At 38.7% G+C, this 22,645-nt stretch overlaps 1 protein-coding gene across 1 annotated transcript in view; it reads right to left on the reverse strand.

Moving 5' to 3' along the window:
* BLVRA (biliverdin reductase A) overlaps positions 1-22,645 on the reverse strand; it is a 166,636-nt gene that overhangs the window by 114,210 nt on the left and 29,781 nt on the right. The window contains exon 2 of the mRNA XM_053662944.1: positions 9,512-9,544. Within this exon, the coding sequence (XP_053518919.1) occupies positions 9,512-9,541 (30 nt within the window). The 5' untranslated portion in view covers positions 9,542-9,544. The remainder of the gene's footprint in view (positions 1-9,511; positions 9,545-22,645) is intronic.

Consider the following 22,645-nt stretch of genomic DNA (forward strand, 5'->3'; position numbering starts at 1 on the left):
TAATAACTGAATTTGGAAAAACAGTAGGATACAAAGTTAATATCCAGAGATAAAAGGTATTTTTGTGAACCAACAATGAAATATCAGAAACAGAAATCGGGAAAAAAATCCCATTTGATATAGCAAAAAGAAAAATAAACTACCTAGGAATAAACCTAACTGAGGAAGTAAAAACCTGTACTCAGAAAACTATACAACAGGATGCTGGGAAGATGGCGACGGAGTAAGATGGAGCTGATACTAGCTCCTGTACTCATGGGTGAAAATCCTGGCAGATCTACAGAGAAACAGCACAATAAACCATCGGTTACCCAGCATTTATGAAATTAAAAGACCAGAGATTGTGACCGACGCTGAAACACCAGACGGCAGAGTCAGCTACTGGAGCTGGGTCTCACGCGGCCCCTGTGCTGCCACCAGAGCAACAGGCCTGGGAGCCCGGGAGTCAGGTATGGGAGCCGGACACTCCAAGCCCCTGTGACGGTCCTGGGAGACAGAGGAGTCAGGAACCGGAGCGGGGACATTCTCGGTCCTTGTGCCGATGCCATAGCTACCAGCCTGGGCAACAGAAGGGTCAGTTGCAGGAGCTGGGACACCAAAGGCCCCTGTGACGCCACCATAGAGACAGGCCTGGGCCCTGAGGAGCCAGCTAGAGAGGCCGGGACATTCTCAGATCCTGTGTCGCTGCCATAGCGACGGGACTGGACACCGGGGAGTCAGGTAGGGAAACCGGGACACTCCAAACCCCTGTGCCAGCCCTGGGTGGCAGAGAGAGCCAGATATGGGAGCCAGGTCATTCCCAGCCTCTGTGCCGCTGCCGTAGTAACGGGCCTGGGTGCTTGAGGAGGCGGCTATTAGAGCCCGGTCATTCAGCAGTGGTAGGTGATCAATGCAGGGACCAGCGCGAGGACCAGCGTGAGTGTAGGTGGAGAGGAAGAACATCAAGAAACTTCAAGGAGTCTGCACCACTGAACTTCACAAGGATCATAACACAGAACTTTACACCATAAAACGAGGATTTCAGAACAGATCAATTTTAGAAGCAGAGACTAACAAGAAGAGTCTCAAACAATGGGAAGACAAAGAAACAATCCCCAAATGAAAGAAAAAGCAGAAACTTCAGAAAGAATGTTAGATGAAATAGAGGCTGATCAACTATCAGTCAATTCAAAGCACTGGTTATTACGAAGTTCAAAGAGCTCACAGTGAACTACCAGAAACTATAATGATCTCTCTGCAAACTACAGCAACATCAAAAAGGAAATGGAAACTATCAGCAAGAGACAAGAGGAAATGAAGAACACAATTTCCGAACTGAAGTACACAGTAGAAAGTTTCCAAAGTAGGATAGATGAAGCAGAGCATAGGATTAGTGAGCTGGAGCACAAGGTAGAAAGCATCTCAGAGAAAGAGCAAGAAAATGAAAACAGGCTCAGAAAGAATGAAGAGGGATTAAGAGAAATGCAAGACAATATGAAAAGTAATAATATCCGAATAATAGGAATACCAGAAGGAGAAGAAGAAGAACAAGGGATAGAAAACATATTTGAATGAGTAATGAGAGAAAATTTCCCTAATTTGATAAGAGAAAAAGTGTCACAAATCCAGGAATCACAGAGAGTCCCAATCAAGAGGAACCCGAGGAGGCCCACTTCAAGAAACATCATCATCAAAATGGCAAAATTCCAAGACAAAGAGAGAATCTTAAAGGCAGCAAGGGAGAAAAAAGAAATAACATACAAGGGAGCCCCAATAAGGTTAGCTACTGCCTTCTCAATGGAAACACTTCAAGCAAGAAGAGAATGGCAAGAAATATTCCAAGTAATGAGAACCAGAGGCCTACAACCAAGGCTACTTTACCCAGCAAGGCTCTCAATCAAGATAGATGGCCAAATAAAGAGCTTCCAAGACAAAAGAAGTCTAAAAAATATGCCTCCACCAAACAAGCTCTACAGGAAATACTAAAAGGACAGCTTTAAGGGAATGAAGGATAAGAGGGAGACAGAGGAACACAGGTACAAAAATGGCAATGAATAAGTACCTATCAATAATAACCTTAAACGTAAATGGATTAAATGCTCCAATCAAAAGACACAGATTAGGTCACACATGCTGCCTACAAGAGACCCACCTCAGGACAAAAGACCATCACAGACTAAAAGTGAAAGGCTGGAAACAAGTTTTCCAAGCAAATGGACAAGAAATAAAAGCTGGGGTAGCAATTCTCATAGCGGACAAAATACACTTCAAAAAAAGGCCATAAAGAGACACCCAGAAGGTCACTTCATTATTCTCAAGGGAAGAATCCACCAAGAAGACATTAACATTGTACACATATATGCACCAAATAGGGGCACCCAAATATATCAAAAAAATCTTAGAAGACTTCAAGAAAGATATTGACAGCAACACAATTATAGTGGGGAATTTTAACACCCCACTATCAAAAATGGACAGATCTTCCAAACAAATTATCTACAAAGATATTGTGGCATTAAACAACACCCTAGATGAAATGGACTTAACTGATACATATAGAGCCCTTCATCCCAAAGAAGCTAAGTACACATTCTTTGCAAATGCACATGGAACATTTTCAAAGATAGACCACATGATAGGACACAAAACGAGCCTCAAAAAATTCAAGAAAATTGAAGTCATACCAAGCATCTTCTCTGACCACAAGGGACTGAAATTAGAAACCAACCCCAAAGAAAAAAACCCAAAGCACCAAAAAACATGGAGACTTAATGGTATGCTATTAAACAACGAATAGGTCAAGAATGAAATTAGGGAAGAAATCAAAACGTTTCTGGAAACAAATGAAAATGATCTCACAACAACCCAAAACTTATCGGACACAGCCAAGGCAGTCCTGAGAGGGAAGTTTATAGCAATACAGGCCTACCTAAAGAAAATAGAAACATTTCAAACAAACAACCTAACCCTACACCTGCAAGAACTCGAGGAACAACAACAAACACAGCCCAGAGCAAGCAGAAGGAAGGAAATAACCAAGATTAGAGCAGAATTAAATGACATAGAAACTAAAAGCACAATTTTAAGGATCAATGAATCCAGGAGTTGGTTCTTTGAGAAGATAAACAAAATAGACAAGCCTTTAAGTAGGCTCATCAAGAAAAGAAGAGAGAGGGCACAAATAAACACAATCAGAAATGAAAAAGGAGAGATTACAATGGATACCACAGAAATAGAAGGGATTGTAAGAAATTACTATGAAGAACTGTATGCCAAGAAATTTGAAAACCTAGGGGAAATGGACACATTTCTAGAAAAATACAATCTTCCAAAACTCAGTGAAAAAGAAGCAGAAAATCTAAATACACCAATAACAGCAAAAGAAATTGAAGCAGTAATCAAAAAACTCCCATCACACAAAAGCCCCGGACCAGATGGGTTCACAGGAGAATTCTACAAAGCATTTAAGGAAGAGCTAACCCCTATTCTCCACAGACTATTCCAAAAAATCCAGAAGGATGGAAAACTCCCAAATTCTTTTTATGAAGCCAGCATCATCTTAATTCCAAAACCAGATAGAGACACAACAAAGAAAGAAAACTTCAGGCCAATATGGCTGATGAACATAGATGCTAAAATCCTCAACAAAATATTGGCAAATCGCATCCAACAATACATTAAAAAGATCATACACCATGACCAAGTGGGATTCATCCCAGGGATGCAAGGATGGTTCAATATTCGCAAATCACTAAATGTAATACATCACATAAACAAAAGCAAAGACAAAAATCACATGATCATATCAATAGATGCGGAAAAAGCTTTCGATAAGGGACAACACCCATTTATGATAAAAACACTCAGCAAAGTGGGAATACAGGGAGCATTTCTCAAAATAATAAAGGCCATATATGAGAGACCTACAGCCAATATCATACTCAATGGGAAAAAACTAAAAGCTTTTCCACTAAGATCAAGAACAAGACAAGGTTGTCCACTTTCACCACTTCTATTCAATATAGTATTGGACGTTTTAGCCACAGCGATCAGGCAAGAAAAGGAAATAAAAGGCATCCAAATAGAAAAGGAGGAAGCAAAACTGTCACTGTTTGCAGATGACATGATAGTGTACATGGAAAATCCTATAGACTCTACCCAAAAACTGCTCGAACTAATTAATGAGTTTGGCAAAACAGCTGGTTACAAAGTCAATATCCAGAAATCAAAGGCATTTTTGTATACCAACAGTGAATCAGCAGAAGCAGAAATAAAGAAAAAAATCCCATTCGATATAGCAAAAAGAAAAATAAAATATCTGGGAATAAACCTAACTAAGGAGGTAAAAAACCCGTATGCAGAAAACTACACAGCTCTGAAGAACGAAATCAAGGAAGACACAAATAAATGGAAACATATACCTTGTTCATGGATTGGAAGAATTAACATCATCAAAATGTCCATACTACCCAAAGCAATATACAGATTCAATGCAATACCTATTAAAGTACCAATGGCATATTTCACAGACATAGAACAAACACTTTGAAAATTTATATGGAACCATAAACGAGCCCGAATAGCAGCTGCACTTTTGAGAAAGAAGAACAAAGTGGGAGGGATCACAATACCTGATATCGAACTGTATTACAAGCCCACTGTAATCAAAACAGCCTGGTACTGGCATAAAAACAGGCACACAGACCAATGGAACAGAACAGAGAGCCCAGAAATCAACCCAACTCTCTACAGTCAATTAATATTTGACAAAGGGGGCAGTAACATAAAATGGAGTAAAGATAGCCTCTTCAACAAATGGTGTTGGGAGAACTGGACAGCTACTTACAAAAAAATGAAACTTGAGCACAGACTTACACCATACACCAAAATAAATTCAAGGTGGATAAAAGACTTAAATGTAAGTCGTGACACCATTAAAGTCCTAGAGGAAAACATTGGCAAGAAAATCTCAGATATTTCACGCAGCAACTTCTTTACTGATATGTCCCCTAGAGTAAGGAATGTAAAGGAAAGAATAAACAAATGGGATCTCATCAAAATAAAAAGCTTCTGCATGGCTAAAGAAAACAGTATTAAATTAGCAAGACAACCAACTGTATGGGAAAACATATTTGCTAATGATACCTCAGACAAAGGTTTAATCTCCAAAATATCCAAAGAACTTACACGACTCCACTCTAAGAAGACACCCAACCCAATTAAAAAATGGGAAAAGGACTTGAACAGACACTTCTCCAAGGAGGACATACAGAACATTCAGAGACACATGAAGAGATGCTCAATATCGTTAGCTATCAGAGAGATGCAAATTAAAACCACAATGAGATACCACTTTACACCAGTCAGGATGGCTATCATAAACAAAGCAACAAACAACAAATGTTGGAGAGGGTGTGGGGAAAAGGGGTCCTCAGTTCACTGTTGGTGGGATTGCAGACTGGTACAACCATTATGGAAAACAGTATGGAATTTTCTCAGAAAAATAAAAATCGACCTGCCTTTTGACCCAGCAATTCCACTCCTCGGATTATATCCTAAGAATCCTAAAACATCAATATCAAAGAACCTATGCACCCCAATGTTCATAGCAGCACAATTTACAATAGCCAAGAGTTGGAAGCTACCTAGGTGCCCATCAGTAAATGAATGGATCCAAAAATGGTGCTACATATACACAATGGAATTCTATGCTGCAGAGAGAAAGAAGGAGCTACTACCTTTTGCAACAACATGGATGGAACTGGAAAGCATTATGCTGAGTGAAATAGGCCAGGTGCTGAAAGACAAATACCACATCATCTCACCTTTAACAGGAAGCTAAACAACAAAACAAACAAGCAAGCAGAAAAAAAAAAAAACAAAACAAAGACACTGAAATAGAGAACAAGGGGATAGTGACCAGAGGGGAGAAGGAAGGGAAGTTAAGGGGAAAAGGGGGGAGGGATTTGGAGGAACAAATAGGAAGGACACAGGGACGAGAACTAAGGGGGGTGGAAATGGGAGGGAGGTGGGGAGCAAGGGGGTGGGGGAGGCTGGGATGGGAAAAATAGACAAAAAACTGTACTTGAAAAATAACTAATAAAATTTAAAAAAACACTTTATTTTCTATAGATATAGTGATCCTGTCATAAGCATTTTATTGTATCTTCTCCTTTGGGTTTAAGATTATTCATTGCATTTTTGTTTTTCTTAGTTTTTATTTGTTGATCTTTGATGGCATATTTTTATAATAAACTTCCAAAATATTTTGTTCAATGACTAATAAATATAAATGACAGTATATCATAAAAATAAAAATAAAAAAATAAAATGTACAAGGCACACAGACAGCTATACTCAAAGTTAGGGAATAGAGGATAACCAAAAAAGAAAGGATAGAAGGTAATAGGAATTCACAACATGGAGGTGTTACTCCCAGAGAGAAAGCTCTAAGAAACTTTTCATACAGTAGAATGACATTTTAAGAGGATGAATAGGATTAGCTGAATACAAACAACAAAAAGACATTCATGAAGTCAGAAACATCAGAACTTGATTCCATGTTCTGCCCCTAATGTCCTGTGACTTAGAACAATTTACTTAAACGTCATTCTCTTACTTTACAAAAGAGAGATAGTTACAGCATCTTGATAATAGGCTTTTTATCAGGATTAAATGGATACATATCATGGATCACTGGACAGTAGATTTGCCATGTTAAAGCATAAAACACAGTGCTGAATAGAAAAATTAAAGAGAATAATATATAAACTGTAACACAATACAATTATTTAAATTAAAGAATTATCACACAATGTGTGTGACAACAAAGGGGCAAAAGAAGGGAATGTTTTGGAGGGTCTGAATTTTGTTATACTGATAGGTATAACATGCATGTATTTTAACTCACAGAACTATATACCATAAAAAGTTAGTTTTACTGTATGTGACTGTCAAAAGTATATGTATAAAAATAATACATTTTCACCAATATATGCAAACAAAAAGGTAAACATTTACATGAGAACAGCTGGCTTTGGGGCCTGATAATGAGAAAGGAATAAGAATATAAGTATAAGAGAATTGCCTTGCACAGATCTAGAAAAATGAGGTGTCCTGAACTGGGGCTGCAGAGTACCCTTTGTGTCTATTCCTCTACACTCAAAAACAGAAAGAGAATGACCTAGAGGAGGATAAGACAAATAAAGTAAGTACAGAATTAGGGAAGTAATGAGTAAGCAGAAAGTAAAGTAAGAAACAGATATATTTGAAAGATATGGTCTCATTAGTTCAGTAAGTTACATGGGTATAAATACCCTATCTATCTATATCTATAAGTATACTTATAGATATAGATAGTAGATATATGACAGAGAGAGAGATTTTACCATTACATCCACAAAGCCAAATCTGGAGTGTGGCATAGTATGTTGTTACATAAATTCTGGTGATTGATTGAATCAAAGAAATAACAAGATTTACACCATGGAGTGTGAAGAAGTGGGGGGTTAGGGAGTGGCATTCAGCTTTTAGGCCAGGTAAACAGAGGGCAGTGGTGCCCTTCCCTGAGAAGGTCCAATGAGGATAAGCATATTTGGGACACATGTAAAACAGCAAGTCCAACTTAGGTTATAATGAGTTGGGGGGCCTGTGAAACCTTTAAATGAACATGAGCAATCCAGCCTTCCAGATGTATAGATCTAGAAATGAGGATTAAAAACAAACTTGGTTAAACAGATCCATTTAGGATATCCTAAACATACAACTGACTAATAAAAGCTACAGGATCAGCTGAGTTCCCAAGGACAGTGGGCAGGGAAAGAAGCACTCTAGAAAACATAAATATTTAAGAAGCAGAGAAAAGAGGACACAAAGAGTCTGAGCAGAAGTCACTAGAGGGACAAGTAGAAACCCTGGTGTCATGGACACTTTCAGGAGCTTAATAGTGTGAAATGCTTCAAAGAAAAGGTTTCCACTAAATTTGGCAATATGGATGCCACTGGTGACCCTCAACTGAGAAGTTTTAGTGGAACAATGAGAACCAAGTCAAACTGCAATGGGATCAGATATAAAAAGGAAGTCAGTGGGTGGTAATGGGCATGCACACACACAAATATGGGTGTTTAAGGAAGAAGAGAAGGGAGAATATTTAAATGGGGACCTAAGATCTGAGAATGTTTTTGAAAGATACAGAGGAAAAATCCATGAAAAAAGAAAACGTCAAAATTATAGGACAGAAAAGGTAACTAATGACTGATGAAACTGTTACTGAGCCAGGTTCTATAAGCTTAACACTAATGCAAAGTTTATACTCTTTCTTCAGAACTTCTAAAACATCAACATTCATTCAGAAGCACCAGAAAGTACTTAACAGAAGTGATCTCCTGTAGGGATAAGTTAGTAGAAGTGCTTACTTATGAATGTTTACTATGTTTTGCAGCTTTTAAGTTCTACTAGGTATGTGTATTTGTATTATTATAAAACTAAAATTTAAAATATATACATATTTAAGATGAATTTTATTAGGGGCCAAACCCAGACTGCAGCAAGTTAAGAATGACTTGAGGAGAGGGGAATGTGGAGATTAGCTGCAGACATCTCTTTCAAGGAGCTACCTCTGCAGGGGATGAGAAAAAAAGAGTTACAAGTAATGATAAAATGCCATGTGTTGTTTTCTGGAAAAAAACTAAAGCATTTTGAAATATTAATGAGAAAGAGGTAGCAGAAATGAGGTAAACAATGTGGCTGGTAAAGGAGGTAATTAGGGAGTCAGTGCAAGGTCTGAATAGGCAGCAGAGTTTGCAACTCAGAGCATAAAGAGAGGTACACTTTCACCAGAAATGTCTTGGAATGAATCCAATGTATCCATTCCCCACATCCATCTTCCTTTCTTCTTCCTATATCCAGCCCAGTGGTAGAGGAGTGCAGGATGGGCCTGCTTAGTGTAAGTCAATAGGCAAAATACTAGCTCCTCTGAAACAGTAATTGGTCCAGGAACGGGAATGTGACCTAATGCTTGCCAGTACGACCTAAGACGGCATTTAGTGGGTCTTCAAGAAAAAAGGCTGACACTCTTATGAAAGAGGTGAAGGAAGCCATCTCTTTCTCCTAGATATCTCATTGGATTAAGGAACAGGTACAGAGGAAGTGAGACAACCAAGAAGATGATACAGAGAAAGGTTCTATGAAGCAGAAACAAGTGTCCCCAGAATAACATGAAGCAGGGTTCTGGGCCCAGTGCCCTCCACATGCCACTGTCCGTGCCATTCCCAGCCCATGAGTGTTATTTCAGGTTTAACTGTGGTAGATAAATTATTATCTAAGTGAAGAAGGAAAGACATATATAAGATTAAGGGCCTAATTCTTCCCATATCACCCAGAGCCAGATATGTGTTGGCAGGTTAAAGGGGAAATGTTTTCAAGTTTGTGCTGATGTTTCTGAAAGCTTTGTAGGGAGAGAAGACACTATGAATAAGAAATGAGGAATATTGCAAGAAAAACATTCCTTAAACTGGTATTTTCAAGAACTCACCTTTGCACTCATCATGATCTCTTCTTTCATTGGCTGTAAAGACAAAAGCAGATGTTCAGGACCCTGGTGGCACCTGTCCCAAACTCCATGCAGGCACTCCCTTTGCACCCACACTCCCCCAACCCCAGTGTTTCCTGTCCTATTGACCACTTTGAGCCCTCCAGGAAGGTACTCAGGCCAGTGTCTGATTCTGAGGCTGGTGGTGGCTGACTACCCTGGGACATCATGTCAGTGACACTTCTCTTTCCAATCCCCAAGGTCCATCTCCTACACTGAAAGACTAGCTGTGAATGTTATGCCCCTGTGTACTTAAAAGAATGGTGCACTTCCCAAAATTGGCGCTCAGAGAGGCTAGCTTTGTATAAACAGTTCTTTTTTTTAGAGATTCTTTAAATTTAATATACATATATATGTATTTAATTTATTTAGATTTATTTAATTATTGTTCTAGTACAGTTTTGTCTTATACTCCCAACCCTGCCCACCCCCCCAGAGCACCCCCACCTCCCTCCCATTCCCCCCCACCTTAGTTTGTGGCCATGTGTCCTTTCTACTTGTTCCTATGAATCCTTCCCCTTTCTCCTGTGATTCTCTCCCCTCTCCCCTCTCCCCTCTGGTCCCTGTCAGCCTGCTCTGTACTTCAGTGTCTTTGGTGATATTTTGCTTGCTTGTTTGTTTTATTGTTTAGCTTCCTGTTAAAGGTGAGATCATATGGTATTTGTCTTTCATTGCCTGGCTTATTTCACTCAGCATAATGCTTTCCAGTTCCATCCATGCTATTGCAAAGGGTAGGAGCTCCTTCTTTCTTTCTGCTGCATAGAATTCCATTGTGTAAATGTACCATAGTTTTTGGATCCATTCATTTACTGATGGACATCTAAGTTGCTTCCAACTCTTAGCTGTTGTAAATTGTGCTGCTATGAACATTGGTGTGCATAGGTTCTTTTGGATTGGTGTTTCAGGGTTCTTAGGATATACGACTAACAGTGGAATTGCTGGGTCAAAAGGCATGTTCATTTTTAGTTTTCTTAGAAAATTCCATATTGTTTTCCATAGTGGTTGTACCAGCACTCAGCAAAGTGGGCGCATTCCTCAATATAATAAAGGCCATATATGAGAGACCTACTCCAACATCACACTCAATGGGCAAAAACTAAAATCCTTTCCATTAAACAGTTCTTTAATGGGGACAGGTATGGCAGTAAGAATTATATACTTTTTCTTTTTCCCTCCTAGCTGAGTTTCCAGGGGACTTAAATTTATTATATTTGAGGTATCATTGTTCAACAGCTTATTCTGAATGCTTGGCATTAAAGAGGAGGAAGAAGGGAGCAAAGAGGAAAGCAGGAATGAGGAAAGAAAAATAAAAGTTAAGGGGAAACAGGAGAAATAATAAACTAGTAAGGAATTACAATAGTTCCAAACTTTAATGTACTCCTGAAACTGCTTTTTGAAAATGGGTATATTTCTGGGATCTACCCCCAGAAATTCTGATTCAGAAAGTTTACAGGGGAGGGGAGGCTAAGAAACTACATTTCTAACAGGGATCCAAGAGGTCATGTAAAGATGGTCAGAGAGCCACACTTGGAAAAAAAAACACTAGAACTAAAAGTAGAACAGTGGCCCTTAACAATTAACTTTCTCCTTCATTTTTTAGAACTGTTAGAATTGTCACTTTATTTTAACTAAGACCTGAGCAGACAACAGCAGAGTGAGTGGGTAACCAGAGGTGAAAAAGAAATGACTAAAGATGGCTCTTCAGCTCTTCCACCTATGGAAGATATCCAAAATAATAAAGAAAATTACTGCTCAGACCTTACAGGAGAGGAGAGAGGGCTTTCTATAGTGTCTGGGAAGGGAAGGCTGTGGCAGACTTTGTCCTTGGACCCAGTTCTGCATTTGATCTATTCTCTTTCAAAATATAGAAAGGGTTAAGCATAGTGATGATTAACATGAATAATAATGGTGAAATAACACTTGAGAAAAACCTTCAGTCTTGGCAATCCTAAAAACACCTGGGGTGATCGTCTGGGCTGTGTGTTAAAAATAATGTTTTCAGTAATTCCCTTCCCATTTCTCTTCCCATCTCTCCTTCCTACTTGAGAGTGGTTCAAAGCCTGGTCTGCACACAGACTCTTTCCTTTTGTAATCTAGAACTGTTTAATGTTTCCTAGAAATTGCAAAGAGGGAACTTTCTAGAAGACAAACCCTAAGTGGATAAGCTTTCTTCTCAGGCCTCTGGGAGTCAGTAGGGGTGTGATGTTTTACTTCTTTTTTTTATTGTTGACACTATTCTGGTTGTCCCACATTCCCCTGATCCTTTGCCCACCTTCACCCAGCCCCTTCCTCCCTTCCCCTGGCCTTCACCACCCTATTGTCTGTGTCCAAGGGCTATGCATGTATGTTTTTTGGCTAATCTCTTCACCTCCTTTTACCCAACCCCACCCTCCCCTCTGAGATTTGTCAGTCTGTTCCACGTGTCCATGACTCTTGTTCTATTTTGCTTATCACTTTATTTTGTTCTTATATTTCACATATGAGATCATATAATATTTGTCTTTCTCTGACTGGCTTATTTGCTTGGCATAATAATCCCCAGGTCCATCTTTGTTGTAGCAAAGGGTAAGGGTTCTTTCTTTTTACAGCTGTTAAGTATCCCTTGAACAAAGGATGGTGATTAACAGTGGTTAGCCTACTTGTGTCAGCTACTTCATATACATTAACCCTGATCCTTGAAACCCTGGCAAAAAAAGGTTAATATTAATTTCATTTCACAGACGAGGTACCTGAAGTTCAAGGTGGGTAAAAGCACTTGGCCTTACAGTCAAGCATTGTAACACTGAATATAATTTCCACACTTTCTACTTCTAGAAACAAACCCTAGTCTGCCACAGAGACCTTTAAAGATTCTGTCTTATTGTCACCCAAAGAGCTTTTGCAATAAATAAGAAGGGCGCTGTTGTGGTTGGTCCTGCTTCAGTAAAAAACTAGCCAAGTGACCATAACCAAACAGGTTCCTCATTTGTAGACCGAACAGTTGGAACTTCAAATCAAAGTTCTGTTTCAGCAATAAGGTGTTCTCTGAGTCCCAGAATAGGAAATTCAGATGAACATTAAAACAGGTGAAACAATGCTCAACCTTAGTCACAATTACTAAATGCAACAAATTAAGATTTCATCAAGATGTTTGATCAGACTGAAAAAGATGTGTGCCAGTGTGTGCCACACTGTGTTGGTCAAAGTGTGGGGAGGAATACAGTCTCTGATATTACTGGGATCCACAGATGGGCATCATCTCTACTGAGAGCAGTTGAGCAACATCTATTAAAAGTCCAAATGCATGCAACTCTGGCCTAACAATTGTACCACTTACTGCTTCCTATTTCCATTTCTAGCCCCTAAAAAACTACTTTGAGGAGGAAATCATTAAATTTCCCTGAGTCCTTTGTCCCTGCAGAAACATTACTACTGCTTGTCTTCTCTTTCTAATGAGAACTTTCAGGAAAGCTTTCCTATGAAAAATAGCCTACAAAACATTACCTAAGAACTTTACCTCTTTCTCGCAGAATTTGGAGAAAGCAAAATAAAACAGACAGAAAAAAAAAAAACAATTTGGAGAGATAAAGATGCATGAGAAAGAATCTTACCTAGAAATTCTAATGTATTAGATATCAGTGGTCTACTGCCTGGGAATACATTCAATTGCAATATCCTGGCCAGATCTTTTCCATGCTCTTTCCCCTCCCATTATAATTTAACACCCCTTATAATAAGATGACACATCAAGGGCTGCAGTAATCCAAAGCCAGATAAAATCTTGTTCTACCATTCAACACGATCCCTGCCCATCCCACATCTCTTTCTCCCTATCTCCCTACTGTCCAGCCAACCCCAGTTGAAGTTTGAACAGAACCCTGGGATAACTTTATTCTGCATTTCAAGATATTCTAAAAGATGTAAGACCCAATCTTACAATTAAAAATTTTAAGTTTGTTTATTTCAAAGTTTTAATATTTAAATAACCAAAAACTAAAAAGTTCTAAGTTTCTCAGTTTTGGTATTATGCTTACAAAAATTTATAGCACATATCTATTTACTTTTAGATTGTTAACTTTTTACTTATTTACATTTTGACAATTAATCAATCTAATTTATATTTTAGTATATGACATAAGACTACTTTCCCCAAAGTCTTGTTCCCAAATAATTTATCCACTATTTCCTCCCTTCCATACCATGATTCATATATAAATCTTATGAATATGAATATTCTTTTTTTACTGCCTCTGCTCTGTCATGAACCTCTATTTGATGGTTCTAATATATTATTTACATGACTGTGGCTTTACTATATGTTTTGACATCTGATCATTTCAATTTTCTTTTTAAGTTGCTCAGGAGTGTTCTTAGCAATCTTGCTTGCTCAGACCTCCAGATTAATTTTGGAACATCTTTGTTAAGTTAAAAAATATCCACTGGAACTGTGCTATGGTAGCATGAAACTTATAAATGAAATTAGGATTCATGATAATTCTTCCTGTCAAGGAATATATGGTATGATTCTCTAGGAGTAGCCTGTTCTTTAAATAAAAAACAAAACAAACAAAGAAAACAGATAAAGAAGAATCTTGAGTTTGTTCCTGAATTATTACCTCATGACAAAGGGCAGGTCATGCTGCACTGGTTCACTATAAAGTTAAAAAAACCATTACCTGGTGGTGGAGAAAGATGACTGGCAATTGTAACTTTGCAGGTCCCTCCCCTCCCAAAGCATGGAAGCCACTCCCACACCAGGGAAGAGCTGAATACCTGAAGTCGATGGGGGTAAAAAGACACAGTGGGAGGCACTCAGAGGAGGTATTCTCCCACTGGCACTGTACCAGAGAAATTGGGGAGCTAGGTGACACCTGGAGACAGAAGAGTTGGGTGGTAAATGACCCTGACCCAAATAGTCTCTGAACTGGTCAGAGAGTTGGGCTGTGTGAAAAGTGAGGAGCTTCTTAAGAAGAGCCAGCCAAAACCAAAAAGAATTCACTAAAAAAAAAGTCTCTCAGCCACTGTGCAAGGAGCTGTCACATGCCATTGCAGAGCTAGCAAAGAGAGAGGAGGAGGGGTGAGATTTGTTCCAAATCAGGGCGCCTTATGGATTGATGAAAGTGTAGCTGCAGGGGCTCAATTGGGTAGCAATCTCCAGAGAGACTTCAATAAGGGAACTAAACATCCCTGAAGGGATTCTGCATGTGCACAGCTCCCAGGCCAGCAAAGAAGGAGGAGGGGTGCCAGTTCCTCCAATTCAGCGCACCTCAGAGACTAATCAAAGGGGTTACGATGAAGTAGATTAAAGGCACAGGCCTGATCCATATGGAACATAGGGTCCGCAAACCACTTTGAGGGCTTCAGCTGGAGGCTGGACACCTGTGAATATTGTAGCCCAGACTGAGCCCCCAGTGCAGACCACAAAAAAGGGAAAAAATGGATCCTAGCCCCCCTCTGCCTACAGCTTCCAAGAATACCAGCAGAAATCCCTTCCAGGGTTTAAAGACAAAAGAGGGCTTTTTTATCCCCCTCCAAGTGTAAGACAATAAAACCTGGAGCTGAAAAAGCAACAAAGACAGATCCAAAGAGAGATCAGAGGGCTAACACCAACAAGTGAGACAAAATTCACTTTGCTGGTCTACAAAACTTGCATTTTATTTTTTACTTTTATTTCTGTTATTATTTTAATTTTAATTTTTCTTCCTTCCATTGAGTTTTCTTTCTTTCTTTGATTTCATTGTTTGACTAGTTTTCTTTGTTCTCCCTTTCATATTGCATTTTAATTTCTCTTATTTTATTTCACTTGTATCCCAATAACATTTTACTCTTGGCCTTTCACTTTTTATTCTTTTTATTCAGATCATAAATTACTTCTTATATGATTGTTGTTCCAAATACCACAAGCATTCTTCCCTGGTCTAGGTCCATTTCACTATCTTCATAGTGGTTAACTTTATTTTCTCCAATGCTATGTGAACTTTCTAGCCCTTACTCTAACTATATCTCACCATCAAACCTTGAATACGTGCTCTGCTTCCTGGAGTCAGTTCACATTCTTTTTCTGCTATTATAAGACTTTTATCTCTTTTTCACCTTTAAAAAAAGTGGCTAGTTGGAAGAAATATCACTGTTACTGCTGTGATCTCCAGGGGAACTCCTATCTCTTCCCTACTGGTTGGTAATTTAAAGCCCATAGGATACTCTCCCACTGTCACAACCCACTCCACCTTTGACCTGCCTCAGAATACATACCAGATAAGGTGGGAGCTGTGAATACCAGTAAACCCAAACCCGCTGAAGGAGATAACCCACCAACAAAGGACCCACCAATAGGTAAAACATGAGTACTACAAGAGAATTCACACAAACAGAAGAAAGAGCATTCATTCCTAGAATATCCAGATGAGATTGAAGAGACCACACCACAGAGTCCCACAGAATTCCTACCACAGAAGTTCACTCTAAAAACACAGCTAGCAAAGCACAGCATTGGGAAATGCAGAAACAAACAAAAAGACTCACCTAAAATGGGGAGACAAAAAAGGCCCTGAAATCAAAAGAAATGGAGACTCTTCAGTAAAAGAGCTAAATGAAATGGAGGCAAGTAAACTATCAGATATAGGATTCAAAAGAATGGGGTACAACGATGCTCAAGGAACTCACAGAAAACAACAATGAACTGAGTGAGAACTACAACAATGGAAATGGTAACTATAAACAAGAGCCAGGAAAGAAAGAACACAATTTCTGAAATAAAAAACATACTACAAGAAATTACAAACAGGCTGGATGAAGCAGAAGACCAAATTAGTAAGCTGGAAGACAAGGTAGAAAGAAATACACAGGTAGAGAAACTGCATAAAATAAGACTAAAAAAATATGAAGATTGCTTAAAGGAACTGCAAGATAACACAAAACAGGACAACATATGAATCATAGGAATACCTGAAGGAGAAGAAAAGGAGCAATAGACAGAAGCCCCTTTTGAAAAACTAATGACAGAAAACATCCTGAACCAGGACAGGGAAAAGCCACTCAGTTCAGGAACCACACAGGGTCCCAAACAAAATGATCCAGAAGAAGCCTACTCCAAGACACATCAAGTTTTAAAGATAAAGAGAGAATCTTTAAAGCAGCAAGGACCAAACAAGAAGTAACATACAAAGGAGCTCCGATAAGGCTAGCAGCTGATTTCTCAACAGACCCACTGCAAGCCAGGAGAGAATGATAAGAAATATTGAAATAATGAGCCCTGGCTGGTGTAGCTCAGTGGATTGAGAACGGGACTGCGAACCACAAGATCATGGTTTGATTCCCCGTCAGGGCACAGGCCTGGGTTGCAGGCCAGTTCCCAGCAGGGGATGCATCAGAAGCAACCATACATTGATATTTCTCTCCTTCTCTCCTTCCCTTCCCTTCTAAAGATAAATAAATAAAATAAAATAAAATAAAGAAATATTGAAATAATGAAAAGCAAAGGCCTGAAACCAAGACTACTCTACCCAAAGAGGCTCTTGATCAGACTGGAAGGCAAAATAAGGAGTTTCTAAGACAAATGAAGGCTGAAAGAATACACCTCCACCACTGCAAGATATGCAAAAAGGTCTGCCATAAGAAGTGGGAGGAAAAGAGTTACAGATAGAGGACGACAGGTAATAAATAAGTTCCTACCAATAATAACCTTAAATGTTAATGGATTCCCTGCTTCAATCAAAAGACATAGGGTAGCTGAAAGGATAAGAAAACAACCTGCACATACGCTGCCTACAAAGAGACCTACCTCAGAAAAAATGACCTACAAAGACTGGAAGGAAAGGCTAGAAAAACATTCCCGGCATTTGGGCAGGGAAAAGAAATCTTGTGTAGCATTGCTTATATGAGACAAAACAGACTTCAAAACATAGGCCATAAAAAGAGATACTGAAGGACACTTCGTAATGCTCAAGGGAAGAATCCACCAATGAGACATAAAATATGTGAACATATATGCACCCAACACGGGAGCACCCAATTTATAAGAGAAATTTTGGAGGACTTCAAGAACAATATAGACAGCCATATACTTATACTAGGGGATTTTAACTCCCCGCTGTCAACAATGGATAGATCTTCCAAACAAAATATAAACAAGGATACTGCAGAATTGAACAATGCTCTAGATCAAATGGACTTAAGTGATATATATAGAACCTTTCATCCCAAAGAAGCAAAATACACATTCTTTTCAGATGCTCATGGAACATGTTCAAGAAAGACCACATGAGAGAACACAAAACAACCCTCAACAAATTCAAGAAACCTGAAATCATTTCAAGCATTTCCTTGAACCACAAAAGACTAAAACTAGAAACCAACCTTAAGGAAAAAATTCAGAAACACTCAAATTTGTAAAGACTGAAAAACATCATATTAAGCAATGAACAAGTTCATATAGAGATCAAGGAAGAATTCAAAATGTTTCAGAAAAGAAATGAAAATGAACATGCAACATTCCAAAATTTATGGGACACAAGAAAGGAGGTATGGAGACAGAAGTCCATAGTAATACAGGCCTACCTAAAAAAAGATAGGAACAATTCAAATAAACAACTTCACCCTTCAGCTACAGGAACTGGAGAAACAACAATAAACAAAGCCCAGAGAGAAAGGAACTACCAATATCAGAGCAGAATTAAACGACTAAGAGACTAAAAGTAAAATACAAAAGATCAATAAATCCTGGAGCTGATTCCTTAAAAACATAAACAAAATCTATAAGCCTGTAAGCAGATTCATCTAGAAAAAACAGAGAGGATCCAAATAAATCAGAAATGAAAGAGAAGAAATTACAACTCATATCACAGAAATACAAAGAATTTTTAAAAATTATTATGAACAATTATATGCCAAGAGATTTGAAAATCTAAGTGAAATGAACGAATTTCTAGAAAGTATAATCTCCCAAAACTGAATGAATAACAACCAGAAAGCCTGGACAGACTGATAGGAAATGATGAAATCAAAGGAATAATGAAAAAAGTTCTGGCACACAAAAGCCCTGGACCAGATGGTTTCACAGGAGAATTCTACAAAGCATTTAAGGAAAAGCTAACCCCTATTCTCCACAGACTATTCCAAAAAATCCAGAAGGATGGAAAATTCCCAAATTCTTTTTATGAAGCCAGCATCTCCCTAATTCCAAAACCAGATAAAGACACAACAAAGATAGAAAACTACAGGCCAACATCGCTGATGAACATAGACACCAAAATACTCAACAGAAGACTGGCAAACCACATCTAGCAATATATGAAACAGACACACATCATGATCAAGTGGGATTCATTCCAGAGATGCAAGGATAGGGCAATATTCACAAATGAATAAACATTGTGTATCACATAAAAAGGGAAAGACAAAAATCACATGAACATATCAATAGATGGGGAAAATGCATTTAATAAGATATAGCACCCACTTAGGATAAAAACACTCAGCAAAGTGGGATTAGAGAGAGCATACCAAAACATAATAAAGGCCACATATGAGAAACCTACAGCCAGCATCATATTGAATTGGCAAACCCTAAAAGCTTCCCCACTAAGATCATGGGGTAAGGAGCACGGGGGAGAGGGGCTGGATGGGAGTAAAAGACAGAAAAATGTACTTGAAAAATAATTAAATTAAAAAAATTATATTAAAAAAATAACACATGGATGTCCACTTTGAACACCTAACAACCTGGAAAGGAGGAACTAAAACTGTCATTCTTTGCAGTGACATGAAAGTATACATAGAAAACCCTACACACTCCACCAAAAAAACTAATCGACCTAATAAGTGAATCTGGTAAAACAACAGGAATCAAAGTCAATATTCAGAAATAGAAGGCATTTTTATACACCAACAACAAAATATCAGAAACAGAAATCTGGAAAAAATCCCATTTGCTATAGCATCAAGAAAAATAAATTACCAAGGAAGAAATCTAACCAAGGTTGTAAAAGACCTGTACTGAGAAAACTACACAACACTGAAGAAAGAAATTAAGAAAGACACAAATAAGTGGAAATACATACCATGTTCATGGATTGAAAGAAATAACATCATAAGAATCTCCACACTACCCGAAGGAATTTATTGCTTCAATGCAATCCCTATTAAAACACAAATGACAGCCCTGGCTGGTATAGCTCAGTGGATTGAGCTCGGGCCTGCGACCCAGACAATCGAGGTTCGATTACCAGTCAGGGCACATGCCTGGGTTGCAGGCCGGTTCCCTGCAGGCCAGTTCCCAGCAGGGGGTGCGCAAAAGGCAACCATACACTGATGTTTCTCTCCCTTTCTCCTTCCCTTCCCCTCTAAAGATAAATAAATAAATTTTTAAAAAAACCACAATTGACATATTTAACAGATACACAATAAACATTTCAAAAATTTATATGAAACCATAATCGATCACAAAGAGCTGCCACAATTGTGAGAAAGAAGAATAAAGTGGGAGGGATCATAATACCTGATATCAAACTATATTACAAGGCCACAGTAATCAAAACTCTATAGATGCCAAATAGGGTACATCTGTGGTGGAGGTTTTCTGTCTTGCTTCCGGAAAAAAGGAAGGATGCTGTGACCTGTGAGCAGGCTTCCAGTGACAGCACGCTGCCTCTCTAGACTGCCACTACACACCCCTGCCATGTGCCTCCAGGGAACTCACCAGTCATTGAGGATTTTCTTTATGTCTCAACAGAGAAAACCTTCGGACTTTCAAGATGGCAACGAGTAGGATGGACCAGATTCCAGTTGCTTGTACACAAGGGAGAGAAACCTATCTGATTGGTGGAGGAGAAGCCAGGCAGCCAGCAGTTGCTCAGCATATATGAAAATAAGGGACCAGAAATATTGACAGTCACGGAGGAACCGGACAACACACAAACAACTTGAAAATACAAAAAGACCAGAGTTGGACCAATAGATGAGGCTTCCCAACAGTAGAGTCAGAGAGACAAATTGGACTTTGCTGTAGTCGAGAAGCCACAAGTTGCTGCATACTTTAGTAGGTGGAAGCAGAGAACCACAGGATAACCAAAAGGGACTGTACCACTGAATTTCACAGGCATTCCACCAAAGAAGTTCACACCATAAACCGGTCAAAATACATCAATCTAAGAAGCTGAGGCTAACAAGAAGAGTCTCACAAACAATGAGAAGACAAAGAAACAATCCCCATATGAAAGAAAAGAAGGAACCCTCAAAAAGAATGTTAGATGAAATAGAGGCAAGACAACTATCAGATACTGAATTCAAAGCACTGGTTATCAGGAAGTTCAAAGAGCTCACAATGGCTACCAGAAACTACAGGGGAGCTACATCGATCTAACAACAAACTATACAAACATGAAAATAGAAATGAAAACTATTAGCAAGGGAAAAGAGGAAATGAAGAATACAATTTCTGAATTGAAGAACACAGTAGAAAGCATTAAAAAGAGACCAGATGACACAGAAGATCAGATTAGTGAGTTGGAGGACAAAGTAGAAAGCATCTCACAGAAAGAAAAAGAAAATGAAAAGAAACTCAAACAGAATGAAGAGGGATTAAGAGAAATGCAAGACAATATGAAACGTAATAATATCCGAATACTAGGAATACAAGAAGGAGAAGAAGAACAAGGAATAGAAAACGTATTTGAAAGAGTAATGAGAGAAAATCTGCCTAATTTGATGAGGAAAAAAGTCACAAAAACCCAGGAATCACACAGAGTCCCAATCAAGAGGAACCCAAGGAGGCCCACTTCCAGACGTATCACCATTAAAATGGCAAAATTTCAAGACAAAGAAAGAATCTTAGAGGCAGCAAGGGAGAAAAAAGAAGTAACATACAAGGGAGCCCCAATAAGGTTAGCTACTAACTTCTCAATAGAAACACTCCAAGCAAGAAGACAATGGCAAGGAATATTCCAAGTAATGAGAACAAGAGGCCTACAACCAAGGCTGCTTTACCCAGCAAGGCTCTCAATCAAGATAGATGGCCAAATAAAGAGCTTCCAAGACAAAAGAAGCCTAAAAGAATACGCCTCCACCAAACCAGCTCTACAAGAAATACTAAAAGGACTGCTTTAAGGGAAGGAAGGATAAGAGGGAGACAGAGAGGAACACAGGTACAAAAATGGCAATGAATAAGTACCTATCAATAATAACCTTAAATGTAAATGGATTAAATGCTGCAATCAAAAGACACAGAATAGCTATATGGATAAGAAAGCATGACCCACACATATGCTGCCTACAAGAGACCCACCTCAGGACAAAAGACCATCACAGACTAAAAGTGAAAGGCTGGAAACAAGTTTTCCAAGCAAATGGACTAGAAAAAAAAGCTGGGGTACCAACTTTTATAGCGGACAAAATAGACTTCAAAAAAAGGGACATAAAGAGAGACCCAGAAGGTCACTTCATTATTCTCAAGGGAAGAATCCACCAAGAAGACATTAACATTGTAAACATATATGTACCAAACATAGGGGCACCCAAATATATCAAGAAAATCTTAGAGGACTTCAAGAAAGATATTGACAGCAAAACAATTATAGTATGGGGATTGTAACACCCCACTATCAAAAATGGACAGATCTTCCAAACAAATTATCAACAAAGATATTGTGGCATTAAACAACACCCTAGATGAAATGGACTTAACTGATATATATAGAGCCCTTCATCCCAAAGAAGATAAATACACATTCTTTTCAAATGCACATGGAACATTTTCAAAGATAGACCACATGATAGGACACAAAACGAGCCTCAAAAAATTCAAGAAAATTGAAATGACACCAAGCATTTTCTCTGACCACAAGGGACTGAAATTGGAAAACAACCCCTCAAGAAAAACCCCAAAGCACCCAAAATCATGGAGACTGAGTGGTATGCTATTAAAAAACGAATGGGTCAAGAATGAAATTAAGGAAGAAATCAAAATTTTTCTGGAAACAAATGAAAATGATCTCACAACAACCCAAAACTTATGGGACACAGCGAAGGCAGTCCTGAGAGGGAAGTTTATAGCAATACAGGCCTACCTAAAGAAAATAGAAACATTTCAAGCCCTGGCTGGTG

The sequence above is a fragment of the Artibeus jamaicensis genome, unplaced genomic scaffold, assembly GCF_021234435.1.
Source record: "Artibeus jamaicensis isolate MK-2021 breed Jamaican fruit bat unplaced genomic scaffold, CSHL_Jam_final contig_311, whole genome shotgun sequence".
Taxonomy (NCBI): domain Eukaryota; kingdom Metazoa; phylum Chordata; class Mammalia; order Chiroptera; family Phyllostomidae; genus Artibeus; species Artibeus jamaicensis.